This window comes from Anguilla anguilla, chromosome 7 (genome assembly GCF_013347855.1).
Source record: "Anguilla anguilla isolate fAngAng1 chromosome 7, fAngAng1.pri, whole genome shotgun sequence".
NCBI lineage: Eukaryota > Metazoa > Chordata > Actinopteri > Anguilliformes > Anguillidae > Anguilla > Anguilla anguilla.
The window spans coordinates 34,011,422-34,027,646 of record NC_049207.1 but is presented as its reverse complement, the minus strand read 5'-3'; the positions used below and the strand labels follow the sequence as shown (position 1 = coordinate 34,027,646).

Sequence of the window (16,225 nt, the reverse complement as noted above, 5' to 3'; positions counted from 1 at the left end):
TCTTCATGCATAATATCATAAATGCTAATAATCAAATAGGCTAACAACATATAAATCGCCAATTTGCTAAAATTAGCCGCTTCCCTCCGCATGTGATCACTGATCGCTGTCGTTGGAGGGAAACGCATCATCACCCGTGCGAATTTTAGGGTCGGGTTTTCTGTTTTATAAAAATACATGTAAAAAATATTGTCGTTCAAACGAGTTTTTTTCCGGTGACCAGAAAACATGTAGGCTAGGCTACACTGGCAAGCAGGTCATAGCTGGCTGTGACTATTCGACTGGGGATTCGAAATCCAAAGTCTCTTATTCATCGTAGACTAATTACAAAAAACACCCATTCGTAACACTGAATAATACCGCACTGTACACAAGACCATAGCAAATATATACATGCAAGAATCCTGTTGTTCAAACGAGTTTTTTCCGGTGACCAGAAAACATGTAGGCTATACAGGCAAGCAGGTCATAGCCTAGCTAGCTGTGACTATTCGACTGGGGATTCGAAATCCAAAGAAGTCTCTTGTTCATCGTAATTACAAAAAACACCCATTCGTAACACTGAATAATACCGCACTGTACATAAGACCTTAGCAACCAAGTGGAATTTCAAAACTGATTATCGCTTCAGCGCACACACAAAGTCAAATTGAGATAGCAACAAAGTAAAAAGACGAGACACCTGTCTTCAGTAATTTGCTTTATTAGATCAAAAAGCATACAGCACATTGTTAGGAAGTTGAAACGATTTTGAAAATATAACGTTAGCTAAATATATAGCTAGCAAGTTGAATTATTTAGAATCACCCCGCAAATCAATAAATAAAAAATCTATATAAAACATTAGCAATAGAGCTGCTGGTAATGCGGTAACGCCGTCAGCATTCAAGACAGAGCTTGGGTTGCATTTTTGTACATTTGCCGCAGACAAGTCGTTTACACTTGTCACAGATATCACAAGTTTTGTTCCCTCCACATCTGGATACCTGGCAGCGTTTTCTTTTTAGTGACCGCTCTCGCTGTGGTGTGTTGGGGGTTTCTGGACTGCAGAGGGGCGCTAGGACGGTACGCCGCGGAGCTGCCTTTGCGGTCATGTGATTTGCACGCAACTCCTTGGCCAACTCAAGAATAAATCTTCTCCGACTAATTGTTTTGTTCATGCATTGCGTGTACAAAACATGGGCGTTGATTGCAGCCAGATCCAAAATGTTGTAAAAAACGGCAACTGGCCAACGACGACTGCCCCCCTTGACCGAATACAGCCGTGCCATCTGGTCCAAAACATCCACTCCCATTTTTGTTGCGTTGTAATGGGCGATGGTTTCTGGCAGTTTTTTGGCATCAGTGTCGATCGATACGGTTTTGTGCATAGTGCTCAAAATGCACACATTTTTCTTGGGCTTGCACTGATAAACCGTAAGTGTAGCGTGTCCAGCTCTCCAGATCGTGGTGGAAAATCTCTCTTGATTTTGTGCCTTCGCAGAAGGGGGCACTTCTCTCCTCTTTTTGTTCATGGTACCCACCAATGTAGTTTTTTTTGCGTGTAGATTGTTCGCCAGGGCAATCGATGTGAAGAAATTGTCCGAGGTTATATTTCTTCCTTTTCCGACGAAGGGTTCCACAAGGCGCATGACCACATTGTCAGCTAATCGTTCACCGACAGGCCTCGCCTCATCTTTCCCAAGGTATGGGAAAGCGTTCAGCATGTACTTCGTTTCAACGTCGGCTGCTATCCAGAACTTTATCCCAAATTTATCTGGTTTAGTAGCAATGTACTGCGTGAAGCGGCACCGCGCTTTAGTTGGGAACAACTGCTCATCAACAGTTATGTTTTCTCCAGGTGTGTAACACGCAGTACTGTTGCTTACAAATTTGCTCCATATTTCGGAAATAATGGCAAATTTGTCTTTCTCAAGACGTGTTGCCCTTGTGTCCTTGTCATCAAATCTGAGATAGCGCATGATGTCCCGAAACCTTTGCCGCGACATAGTTTCATTGAAAAATGGATTTCCCAAGTCTGAAGACCAAAAGTCTTCTAAATTCATACTTTTACCGCCAGTGATGCCTCGTAAATACAGCAGTCCCACGAAAGCTTTCAATTCGTCGACTGACAGGTCCCAGTTTTCTGCACCATTTCTGTGGGCTTCTGCCACAGTATACTTGACAATCTGCCCCCACATCAGAATGTCAATCAGACATAGCAGACTGCTCAGCGGACTTACAATGTTCTCCTTGGCGCACCGTGTAGGCCCAGCCTTTTCCCGTAAGATATTGCAGGATGGTGCTCTGCCCAGAGCATTACCAGCAGTCTGTTCGACCCAAACTGTCCCATCGTTTGCCCTTTCCTCTCTCTCTGAGACAAACTCAGTCGTAGTCGCAGTCTCAGTTTCAACTTCAGAATCAGATTCAGAAGCTGAATCAAATTCAATATCCAGCTCCAACTCCTCATCGCCCGAATCCATTTCATTGGCATCCTGAATCAGGTCCAAAGCTTGCTTGGCAGAGTATCTCTGTGGTCGTGTGTTCATCTTGGCAAGCGATACCAAACCGAACTGGTCGCCGAAATAATCATGCTTCTCTTTTATAGCCATATTTTCGTAGCCCAATAATAATTTGAATAGAAATTATTATAACAGCCATTATAGTTTCAGGTGTGAGGGGCGTGGTGTGGTGCGTGAAAAGTAAATTCCTTGATAGGATGTAACATCCATAACATGTTACATTAACAATCTTTTCGATTAAAACTTTGATAATTATGTAGATGCCTAAATGTGAATACTCTGCGTAAAAATTAAAAAAGTTGCACATAATAGCAACATCTGCAAACGTGTAGGATATCTGTTTCCATTGTGTGGTATTTTAACATGGATGCATTTCATTTTAACCCTTATATAAATTTTTCCACTTGCATAACTATGTAGGACTATGATTTTCGTTTGTGTAGGAATACAAACGAAATTCGCATGCATTTTAGAGAGATGATAACGAAACGATCGCAATATTTTAAATATTTTAAAAGAATATAAATAATGATACATTTATTCCTGGTTATTTGACGTGATTCTTGCTTGGGCTGTCAATCCTATGATAGTGTAAGAAAATTGTTCATTACATGTGCCGATCATTAGTAACATTAGTGGTAGCGACCTGTTTCTCCCGATTGGTAACTGTAAATGTATTGCTGAAAGTGGAATAGTAATTATGTGGGCAATTAGTTTCATAAACTCCATAAACCCTATCAATGATTGCGTGGACATGGTAAAGCACAGAGACGCCTATATTCCCACGCAACGCATCCCGATAGTTTATGCATGTGCTGTTGCATCTACGCAGACAGCGTGAGCAGTCTTCTAACACAGTTCCTAACGTGCAAGGCTCTAATTTTTGAATATGAAACAAGGTCCGAACCTATTATGACTAGAAATAAGTAAAACTTAAAAAACAAGTAAAAATGTGACACTTGTATCTTTGTTTTGGGCATTTCTCATTTTACTACTCAGTAGGCCTAAAAGGCCTACTCATGATAATAGCTTCAAAAAAACTACCAGCTATTCACGCACGATCGTTCACGCTCATCCATTGAATCGTCCCTCACCCCTCCCCCAGCACCAGAATACTGAATTCTTTAGATGCCTTTAGCGAAACCAGAGCTGATAGTTTTTTCTCTATGGCCCCGAGTCAAACCCAGTAGGTGTGAATGTTCAGCTTCGCAGAGGGGTGTGATTTTCTTCCTCTTCACGACACCAGTGATGGCGATTGGAGACTTCACCTCAATAGACCTAACTTATATTTTCAAAACCTACATTTTCAACTGTGAAAACAATATTTAAAAATTTCCATTCAATCTATGGATAAGCAAATGTATTTATTGATATCAAATCAATAAACAAGAAAATCAATATAAAACATTAGTAGGCTAAATGTTAATAGTAAACATAAAACATCAGTAATAACAAGCCCAAATCCGCAATAGCTGCGACCGCGCATGCATCCACAGGAGGACACTTTTGTGGACCAACTGACCAACAAACTAAAGAGCTGCTGGTCGCCTATATGCCGCGGAGTTTGTAAGCTTAGCTGCCTTTGCCATCATGTGATTTGACATTGCAAGTTCGGTCGATAGCACATTGCTCAAGATGCCGTCTCATCTTTATACGTGCACGCATGAATATGTGCTTTCGTTTCTAAGTAAGTGAAAAATTACGGTCAGCATAACCATGCTGTGCCATGCTTCGCTAAAGCATCTGAAGTTTTCTGTGTTCTCGGGTGGGGGAGGGGTGAGCGTTGAATGTCCCATACAGATCAGTGGTCTTACCCTTACCCTTAGATTGACATGTGAATGTCCCACTTGAGAATGGTTCACTTATGCCACGTGTGAATGTTTGAAAGTTGATATCTCTCCAGGGAGAGGTAAAATGTTCTATTTGTCCGGCACATAATATTATTATGTTATGTTAGCCTACTCAAAAATAATACAAGTATTTTGCTTAGCCGTAATTAGTTACGCTACAAAGTATGCCTTGTATTACTTTTAGTTACGCAACAATCTCTCGCTCTTGCTTATACTTTTTTCTACATTTTTATTCTTTTTTTTCTATTTAGTTTACTGTTTTTAAAAAAAGATTTTTATTACTAGTTTACTCAACGGAATAACAGCATACACCACACGAACACATCACAAGACACTTCACATTTGAGAAATCATTTTTGATTGTAGGCTATGTAATAGTTACATTTATTGTTCTCTCAAGTAGCCTAAAGGTTAATACTATGTTTTTAAAAAATTGTGGAGTTATACATAATAGCAACTGCAAAGCCTAGCCTAACCGGACATCGTGTCACCACTCGCGTGCTTCCACAATGATTTTTTCCCCCCAAAACCTTTACTCCCTGAAACGAATGTCCCCTATTTCCTGGTCCCTCAAAAGCCAAATGTGTCACGTCAAATTTTTACCTCACAGAAAATAGGATATGATACAGCTATAATTTTTTTTAGCATATTTTGTGTGTGTGTGTGTGTGTGTGTGTGTATACATCAACGAGCAAGGTATGCTTGATCAGAACTCACAGAAAGTCCACTGATAACAAGTGCACTAAATAAACGTAATCCGTCTGGGATAAATGCATAGGAAATTTGCCGAGGGAACCGATGGCAGAAGAAACGTCCGAGTTGGTGTACAAAAAGACGTCTTCACTGAAACACTCTATAAATAAACTAATTAACAGCCGAAACAAACCATGACTAACTATAAACTAACAAACTACGCTATGATTCAAATATATTTTTATCATGCTGTATTGTAGTGGTTTCTTTATTTTAGATTGTTTTTGCAATAGTGTTACAGTTTGTAGTCCTAAAACCCGGAAGTAAGTTGGCATTGGGTTCTCATCAGATTTCTCCCGTGGGGATTTAGTTTTCTGCCGAAAGTAAGGTTTGTGGTGAACGTAAGCCTAAATGAGCTTCACGATTGTTTGTCAACCGTGGATTTCTAAGCTGTCATGTGCTTTTGAAAAGTAGGCTAAGTTTCTATATTGAAACTACAAGAGCGGTCACATTTTTGCAATAACCACTCTTGTTTTACTAGCTCGCATGCACGCTGAGCGTCGAACGCTAAGCGTGAGTGAGCGGCGAACCCATAGAACTCGTAAAACAAAACGTGAAACTGTTTTAGGCATAAATTAACCATAGGTCTTATTTTCGGAAGAAAACTAAATCCCTATTGGAAAAATGCATTGGCAATCTGCCGAGGGAACCCATGGCGAAAGAAACGTCCGGGTTGGCCTACAAAAAGACGTATTCACTGTAATATTCTATGAATAAACAAATTAACAGCCGAAACAAATAGCGCTTCGAATATATTTTTATCTTGTTATATTGTAGTCGTTTCTTTAGCTTAGATTTAGTTTTTTCAATATCATACGCAGCATTGTTGTTGTACGTGAACGTGTCGCATGCAGCCATTGTGCACGAGAATGATAATGCATAAAATTGAAAAAAAAAAATTGTTTATGCATTTGAAGACGGATCAATTTTATTTTAACCCTTATTTAGAAATTTCCAGTTGTATAATAACTGTAAAAATAAAATGTAGGGCTATGATTTCAGAACACAAGGGAAAGGCATAGGCATAAACAAATGATCACAAAACGAACGCAATAGCCTATAAAAATATTTTTTAAGATCACATATTTAAAACATTATATAATGTATTATTCAAAATAAACATAAACAAATATTTCTAATAACAAAATAAATAAAACATTCGTACAAATATAAATGCGTGTCCACCGCGATGAAAAGTATATCCTTGCGCCTCCTGGTGTGGTGAAGGAAAACTGACTCCTTAGTCTGAAGACGGCCGTAATTTAACAACACTGTTATAACACACACGGAAGTGAAATAAGGTGCTTTTAACATTTTCCAAACGGGACTTTGACATTCCTACTACGCTGGTACGTAAAGAACAAATATTTAGGAAAAGTCAGTGAATGCGGATGATGTAGCTTGCTAGTAACTAAATGAAAAAAATCCTAAACTCCGAAATATCTCAGTGACGGGTCAAATGACCTGTCACAGCGCTCCTAGTGTTAATATGATAATTTCATTTTGAGTATAACCTTACAATGTCCACTTTCCTAATCAAGGCATTCCATGGTTTGCCAAATACTCTTGCATCAAAATCTACAGTTAATACACCCTGAATTGAGAATAATCTGATTTTATTTAAACGGAAAATCAGCACAACTGTACATTCCCTGTGTTAGATGAAAACTGGAAGGAACCATTTGATAAATGCAGAACTTCATGCACCATTAGCCAGTCAGTCTTGGTGTCTTTTACAATGTGATCACGTTTCTACCCTCAAATAACTAAATAAATAACCCTAACTGAACACAATGTATCAAATTCAACATTTGTATTAAGAGTTGGTGCGGGGGGCAGAGGGGGAGGAATTTGGCTTATTTGATGTTCATTTTTCTTTTTGCTAGAAAAAAGCAGTGAGAAAATTTTTGCATATCAAACAAATTTAAGCTTGCCATTTTAAAAATTTGTTTCTGGAATAAACTGAAAATCTGGAAGAACTGCAAACCTGTTGAGCTTGTTTGTTACTTGATGTATACAACAAAACACATTGCAACCAAATACAGTATAACAGAAACCAGTGTTTATATCCATCTCTCAGAATTGAAGCAGGATAGAAATTGTGCTGCTCATACATATAATTCAGAATTAAAGCCTCAAAGAACAGCAGAATTGGACTTCCTCCTGTCCAAAGTTGTTTTTCCACAAGAGGTTATTTTGGGGCAGGGTTGACCATGGGGTAAATGCAGGTGGATGTACATTCAGTAACTGTACAGAAGAGGCAGTGCTCACGCTGGCCATTTGTGTTTGTTACAGCAGAGACAAGCCGTATAAGCGCTCTGGCTACTCGCAGAGCACTTTGACCACACCGTCCTCAACCCTATCCTACAGGAGAGAGGTGGCCTGGGAGACCCCCTCTTTCAACCCCCCGCCACCTTTCCGCCACTCTTCGCTGTCATCTTTGTCACGGGCTCTGCCCCTACTCAGCCTCCAGGGACGTATGCCAAAGTGAGCCCTGGTAGGACCCATCTACGCAACACCACAGATGTGAGTCATGGCGTTTCTTCTAGTGGTCTCTGAGGGTCTGTGTTATCAGAAAAACAGTGTACCCCATGTGCCTGGATTGCATGGTGTGATGGGGAGAACTGAAATCTCTTTGGCTGATCACAAGGCTCAACTCAATTCTCGGCACCTGTGGCTCTTCATGACAGCCGCTTGGTGGTGCTGATGTAATCTAGAAGAAACAGTGTAGGAAGTCTGGTTTCACATGTGCATTGCGTACTAAAAGTCTGAATGTTGTTATTCATGCCCCCCAACCCATCCCCCCCCCCCAGTCTGCACTCAATCTCAATTATGTTAAACCGACGTAATCTGTTATGCTCAGTTGTTATGCCTTTATTATAAAAGGAAAGTTCTCTGGGCACACAGGGAAATTACTTTGCACATTGTACTATCTAAAATATTACCCAAAGTGCTTGTGCAGTCAGTGCAAACAGAGAGAACCCGGTGAAGTTTTATTTCAGTCTCTTTGCTACAGTAGTTTATAGTTAGTAATGATATTACATTACGACAGAATGCCACAGCACAGCATTTCACAAATTCAAACACACATCTAACACAGCATTGATCAGTGATGCTGTTACATTTGTAAAGCATTTCTATACTATGTTGTAGTTGTGTACTAATGCAGTAGCCAAGCATTTTGAAACTGTAGAAAGAAACAACACAGGACAAGAAAGGAAAGTTTAATTGCTATTTGTGGCTTCTACCAGTTTAAAAAATAGCTTTTCTTGTTAGTTGTAATGCACTAGGTTTTTAGCAAAGCTGAACTCCCAGGTTTATTTTGTTTAAATTGCTCTTACGGAGAGGAAAACACGTCCCCCAGCCTCAGAGATGCTTAATGCAGAGAATTAATAAAGCCCCAAGTTTTTCCAATGGATATGTTTGTGCCCTGTACAAAGCACAATTATCAGACCTTGATTTGATTGGTTTTCATTTATTATCTCTAGAGATAATAAAAAAACATCTTCTGGCTCTTTAAGGCAGAAATGGAAATATAACCATCATAAATTGTCCATCCCTAATACACGGAAATTAGGTGTAGGTGAGGTCAGGAGGGGGCCCCCTTAATGGGTGTCAGTTTCTTGGACTTTATCCCTCACATTTATTTGAGCTATGTCTTACTAGGAAAGAACTCCTCGTGCAGTGACCAATCAAAAGAAGGTAACAGCAAAGCAGTTCTTTGAAGAGCTTTTACCTCTTCCTCTTCAGGTTAAGAGCAGGGAAGACAGAAGAAAGAGAGGGAGAGGCCAACATGGATAACCAGTTAATGTGTCTTGCCATACATGAAATGAAATGATCTATTGAGAGCCTGTACGAGAAGTTCAGTTTCTCTTCAAGCAAGTGAATATTTATTGCTTTTTCCACCTGTTTCATTCTAGTGTTCCTGTTAGGGGAATATCTCCTGTAGTTTGTTAACTTCACAGTGAGGAACACCTGATACACGTGTAGAGCCTTTTGTAGTGTGATAGATACTTTTAAATGTTTATGTATATAATGCTATTGAGGGGGAAATGTCATAAAAAATTTTGTTTATTGAAGGTTTCTTAATGGAATGGCCAATGGTTTTGATCCAAATGTACCTATTCTATATTTGGTCTTATGCCTCTCTGGTGCAAATATATGTCAAAGAACAATTTAGCTGGTGTGAATTCCTCATTTGTATTTATTAAAAGATGAATGTGATATTTTATATAATTCAAAAGTAATAGGAAATTGTGGAGTTCTATCTCTTGCGGGAGCCGCAGGTGAGTTGGTATTAGGAGCATGATGACAAGGGCAGGCTGTGGAAATGTCCTCCTCCAGCTGAGCTCGCGTCCCTCATGCGTACTGCTCTTAAACAATATTCAAGGAAAGTTCATCATTAAACCACTGTTTGAAGAGGTATGACTGGGGTAATTGGCCCTCATTTATCAATCTAACGTAGAAACCAGCGCAGATCCGAGCGCAGAAATCATCTTATGACAGGGTTCACGTGTGATTCATGAAATGTTCGTATCTCGCCAATCAGAGCGTAAGAATGATCGGGCATTGATAAATGTGGCGGCTTAAAACAATCGTCATTTAAATATCACGCCCCTATATATTCTCGGTTTAGAGGCCTCGCCCCTAGAGTTTACAACATGGAGAAGCGTAATACGGCCAAGAAGAGAAATTTCTCTGACATAGAACTAATTGGTTCAGATTCTATTTCTATTTGGCAGCCTGAAAAGTGGCATAGAAGGAAGTCAGAAAAATGCAGTATGGAAGGAAATCACTGCTGTTGTCAACAGCGTTGCCGTGGACTATCGAACTCCAGCTGAGGTTGGAATATTTAATGTATACATCCGTGATATGTATAGCCTATATATATATTAACCGTAAAACTGTAGTTGCACTGAAAGTTTTGTGCTTTCCCCCACCCCTCCCCTCCCCTCTCTCACTCTTTAATGGCTGCTTATTTACATTTGATAATGTTTATATATATATATATATATATATAAGAAAAAATGGTCAGACCTCAAACTCGCCACCAAAAAGCGTGTTGCAGCCCGTAGGCGCAGCACCCAGCTGACTGGAGGAGGCCAGCTGGATTCCTGCCTTGCATTGACGCAGACTGAGGAGTGAGTGTCCGCGCTTATCAGGTCTGCTTCCATTTCGGGCATAACAGGTGGCAGATAATTGTAAAAATTTAATAGCCTAGGCTACTAGTATTTAAATAATTACACGGTTGCAGGGTTTATTTATTTCTTCATTTTAATGATGTTATAAACATTTTTTCATTTCGTTTGTTTTGTTTTTGTTTTACGGGCGCGTAGAAGACCTTCTAACAGAGCCAGATCTGCCATTGCCAAGATTTGATGACTGTCAAAGCTCTTGTTTAAATAGGTGACTGAATAAGCATCTAACCTAATTGCTTGTAATTATGTCACCGGTATCTCAAAATGAAAGAGAAATTAATCTCATAGCCTACACTAAAAAACTGTTAACCCCGTTAATTGCAAACAATTAGAAAATACCTATTTATGTCAGGGATATGACACAGTCGATGTAGGTCTTTACAAAACAGAATATCTTGCCATAGGTTACATATTTTTAAGTGATGAATATGTGGCTGCATATGGTTAGATGCCGTAGCCTCCGCTCTCGTCCAAATTGATAAATGCCGAGCTTTGCGCCGAAATGACCGTACGCCCAGTTTTCTGTCATACGTTCGTTTCGTAAATGAGGGCTATTGTGTTTTCTCTTCAAATAGGCTGTCCGAGATGGCATATATAAAGACTGCTAAGTACAAGCTTTAGTGGCGCCTGATTGCTTTAGGCCTTGGGGGCAGGAAATCCCTTTTGAGGACTCACAACTGGCTGTCACAGCTGTTCTAAGGCTGTTCTAAGACTTTTACAGACCAGTTCAGGAGAGTTCAGAATCCAGGATACTCCCTGAACCAGCCTCTGCTACGCAGTGACACTTTTTTTTGGGGGTGCTGTAGGTATTGTGCTGTATTTGATGCAAAAAAGAAGCCTCAAGCAGAAATGTTTAGTTCCTTGAAAAGTACTGAAGTCATTTTTAATCTAAAGAAACGATCTGTTGTCTAATCTGCCTGTATGTGGCGGATGAGTTAGGGAGACGATGCCAGTGATATTGAAAGCATGTTCAAGGTCAGCACCACAGTCAGGGAAAAGACATAAAAGTGGAAAAAATAAAATACAGATTGCTGTTGAGAAGTTTCTCTATTAATCTGAAATCACTTATTTTAATTAAAAAAATTAAAATTAAAAAACTTTAAATCTAATTTGATTTGACAGTCACATAGTCTCATCCACATTTATTCTCACAGCTGTGTGGCTGGTTCTCTGGACCCAGTGGTAATTTCAGGTCCAAGCAGCGAAGTTGCTGGAACCATACTGTACTGTAATTGCTCTGGTTTTTATTGTTTTTATACATCAGTTGAAAAATGGCTCGGAAATTAACAGGGATTGACGCAAACTCAAATGCTTACAGAGGCCAGTGTAAAGCCTGTGAATATGGGCCCAATAGGCCACATGGTGGCAATGTTGACACACTTGAAAACACAAACTTAGGCAGCATAGAACTCCAGAGAGAAATGGTATAGAGTTACTAAATTTGGTAAATAGTTCAATCTAATTGCAAGGATAAAATTTGCTTCTAGGACCAAAAAGTGCACCATGTTGGATTTTCTGTTTTTTGTAAAACTTAATCAGAATTTCCTTCAAGGATGTTTCATATATTTGCACTAATTTGTTTAGGAGATGCTCCTTTATAAAATTTGTTCACTGAAATTTGCCATGCCAGAGAATGGCTAAGCCAATTAACTTTCAGTGGGTGGCTTTAGACAATGCTTATAAATCACAAATGGTTTCACAAAATATGATGTAACTTGGAATATACATTGACACACAAAGGCTTCAAGTTTTCAGCCAAATTAAAACAAATGGTGGTGCTACAGAACTCAAAATATGGAAAAAAGCATATTTTACATTTTCAACTAAATAATGAACATTTCAATGTAATTACGAAAGTAATTTATGCTATTTAGGGTGTTTGGCATAGATCCCTTTATTTCTGCTGCTTGCTGCTATATTTACAATAGGAATTCATGGCCTGATCCAAAAATGTTATTTTTTCAGACCACAAACTGCAGATTGGCATAGATATATGAGAAAAATTAGTGTTTTCAATTGATGTTTGTGCATTTTCAGATTTCACAGGGAGATGTGAAAATACCCAGAATGCCTTGTTTGAAATCTGTATCGCAGCTGAAATCCTTGTGGCCCACATTGCCTATACTGAGAGGAGACATGGAGAATAAGTCTGATTCAGACCTGGGTTAAATACAAATACGTATTTGTATTTGTATTTGAAAATGTAGTAAAATACATGTTTGAAGTATTTTCAAATACATTTACAAATGAAATACTTTGTATTTCAATAGAAATTTAATTTAATAGAAAACCAAGCACTTTCCCAAATAGTGTTTGAAAAATACATTCCGTTGAATAAATACTTTCCTGGGAAACCAAATACTTTTGTATTTTTAAATGGCTCTAAATACTAATATAAACAATTTAAAAATATTTTGAAATATTTCTGTGATAGACAAGAGAAATGACTGAGCCAGCAACAATGTAGTGAAGGGGGTATCCCAGAGTTCTTTGTACACTGTGTGAGCAGCCCTCAATGTGATGACAGTGAATTATAATACAGAGGGCACTCCAGGGGAACTACTAGGGGCTAGGGGTTGAATTTGGATTATGGGCAAAGGTAGCCTACGTTGGCAATTTTAAACAACCCATGCGCTGCCTCTAACAGACAGTAGCTTACATGCCCATATATGTCTTTGCATGGAGGGGATGGCAAACTCAGACTTCTTGATAAGATAATTGGCAGTTTATTTGTACCCATGAAATCTTTTTAAAGTTAGCGGCCTATTACTGTATTTCCTTTTTTCTGTTTTCAACAGCCATATGTAGAGTGCCATCTTTTACATTTTGTAGCGTTAGACCCTGATTAAATAGAATTCAGCCGTACATATTCACTATCGATTAAGCCCTTCACGCACATGCAAAATCTGGCCAATCCTTGCCCATTTACGGGGGTACCCTATTTAAAGCTTTATAACTCCAGATGTGAGCATCACAGATACTTTAAAAATGGCTTAACTGAAGCAAGACATTTGTACCATTTATAATACTACAATACTTGGATTAGTTTATATTCATAATTTAGGAAGAAATAAAATGCCACAAATGCAATTGTCTAAGCAAAAAAGCAAAAATTATTTTGCTCTTTTTTTAGTTTGCAATGAAATACTGAGAGATCCCATATATACAACAGGTTAAACTATACATGTCCTGGATCAAAAACTCCTTGACCACAAGTTCTGCTAAACTACTAAAGGTCTATGAAGCAAAAACTAAGCAGTGTACCAGTGTCTCCAAATCTATCCAAAATGTCAAAATTCTGCATTGCTGAAAATCACAACATAATCATGTATTTCACTACAAATGAACTGTTTTGACTCAAGAAACTTACTGTTGGTATCATTTTCAAGTGGGAATTACAAGCTTTCTGTCAGTACAGTGGTCTAAAATATCTAGGGGTCCCGAAACATATCTAAAATCTCTCCAAAAATTAATAAAATGCTTTTTGTTCATTATAAAGCATATAAATGTGCCCCTTATGAAGGTTTAAGATTAAACATTGATAGAAAATGAAAATAAGGCAAAACCATTGTCACACAATGTGGTACACTACCTAAATGTGTAATCATTAACTCTACTCTACAGTATGTAATGTTTTCTTGTACGGGGATGGGACGACATTAAAACAATATACAACCATCCACCACATTTTTGTGATGTTCCAGCTTTCACATCATATCTGGTTCATGAAACACAAACACTACTGAGCTACCAACGAACACTTACGTTACAGTGTGAAATATCCTCATTATAAAATACCACTAACCTATTTAAAGACACTCAGTTTCAAAAATAACGTATATAACCAAAATATTTTGAGCAGTAATACTTACATAGCAATGATGAAATGTTATCTGTATTCAGTAGATAGAGACAGAGAATTAGTGCTGTCTTTCTCCTTTTCTGACTTACTCAAAAAAACTCAGCTCGGTCTATAAGCAAATATGTGGCTTAGCTATGCTCAAAAGTCCCTGAATAAATTAAGATAAAAAACTTTATTGTCCATTACATTTACATAAAATGGAAATTTGCCTTTGGCATTCTGGAAACACAGTGTATAACAGACAGTAAAAACAGCTAAAATAAAATGCATTTTCAGCAGCACCAATGCTCGTGGGCAGTGGGGGGGGGGGGGGTTATTGTATTATATCTCTGTTCAGAATGGCCACAGCAGAGGGCACAAAGGACTTCTTGTACCCATTTTTTCTGGTTAGAGGGACCTTGAGTCTTCTGCCAGATGGAAACAGCTGGAATGATGAGTAAAGGGGGTGGTGGGATCATTATAGACCTGGGTTGCCTTTTTGGTTATGTACCGGTTGTATAGGTTCTGGAGTTGTAATTGTTTGTCTCCAATGATCCTGCTGGCCTGGTTGACCACCTGGGTCAGCTTGTTCCTGTGTCTAACTGAGAGGTTCCCATACCAGGAGACGATGTTAAAGGTTAGAGCACTCTCAGTGAGTGACCGGTAGACCATGATCAATCAATCAATCAATCAATCAAATTTTATTTATATAGCGTATTTTACAACAGTTGTCACAATACGCTTTACAGACAGCCCTAGCCTAAACCCCCACAGGAGCAAGCCTAAGGCAACAGTGGCAAGGAAAAACTCCCTGTGGCAGATGGGGAGAAACCTTGGAAGGAACCAGGCTCAAGGGGGAAACCCATCCTCCTCTGGTCGGCTCAGGGTGCCGACTGGTGACCAGCATGTCAGCCAGTTTATGCAGAAGATATGATAAGTGATGTGGCTCAGATGATGGGTGGGGCCAGGTGGCGGTGATGGGGAACAGCAGGTGGCGGCAGATGTGGGCAGGGTGGAGCCAATGACGAAGGAGGGGCTGGACCGCAGAGGTGGGGGAGACCAGACGACTCTCGAAGCACTCTCGAGGGTTGGGGCAAGAGCCCCGCCGGCAGCGTGGGGAAGAGGGTGGAAACAGCAGTTAAGGGATTTGCAATATACCAGACAGTGAGTAAGTGCCAGTGGTATGTATTGTGGGACGCCGCCAGGAGTAGAATATGGCTGCATATCTACTAGGACAGGGATGGAGAGCCCATGCAGTCATGAGGGGTAGACAACCATACCCGCCTATCAAGAGCCAGCCCATGTAAAGTCGGGTCACAGCTGATTGACAGGTGACAGTAAGGAAAGGATTGCCACCTAGAAAGCTCTATGACTACAGGCTTCTCGCACCCTGTCTCCAGACTATAACTGATTGTAAGCTTGAGCATAGAGGTGCGTTTTTAATCTAGATTTAAATATTGAGACTGTCTGACTCCTTTATAAATAATGGAAGCTGGTTCCACAGTAGTGGGGCCCTGTAGGAGAAAGCCCTACCACCTTTTAGGTTCTTGGAAATTCTTGGGACTACCAAGTAGCCTGCGTCTTGAGATCGGAGTGACCTTGTGGGCTTATAAGGTAGGAGCAGGTTCGATATGTACACAGGTGCACGTCCATGCAGAGCTTTAAAAGTCAGGAGCAAAACCTTGAAGTCTATCCTATACTTAATGGGTAGCCAGTGAAGCGACGCTAGTACTGGTGTAATGTGCTCATACTTCTTAGTTCTGCTCAGGATACGAGCAGCTGCATTCTGCACAAGCTGGAGACTCTTTAACGAGTTATTAGGGCAGCCAGAAAGCAGGGCGTTACAGTAGTCTAACCTAGACGTAACAAATGCATGGATCAATTTTTCAGCATCCTCGACTGACAGGAAATGTCTAATTTAGCTATGTTGCGCAGCTGAAAGAAGGCAATTCTGGATGTGTTTTTTATATGGGTGTCAAAAGATAGATCAGGATCAATGGTGACACCAAGGTCTTTAACGACCATATTAGGTTCAGCCAAACAACCATCACAGTTTAAGGTGAGAGTAGACAATTTCTCCCT

The 16,225-nt window shown here is 39.6% G+C and overlaps 1 protein-coding gene across 1 annotated transcript in view; it reads left to right on the top strand.

Annotated features, from left to right (window-relative positions):
- The window catches only part of LOC118232294 (probable E3 SUMO-protein ligase RNF212), a 100,075-nt gene extending 90,880 nt beyond the window's left edge, over positions 1–9,195 (top strand). Inside the window, exons 11-12 of the mRNA XM_035427174.1 lie at positions 7,400–7,630; positions 8,855–9,195. Coding sequence (XP_035283065.1) covers positions 7,400–7,595 — 196 coding nt within the window. The 3' untranslated portion in view covers positions 7,596–7,630; positions 8,855–9,195. The remainder of the gene's footprint in view (positions 1–7,399; positions 7,631–8,854) is intronic.
- The last annotated feature ends 7,030 nt before the right edge of the window (positions 9,196–16,225 follow it).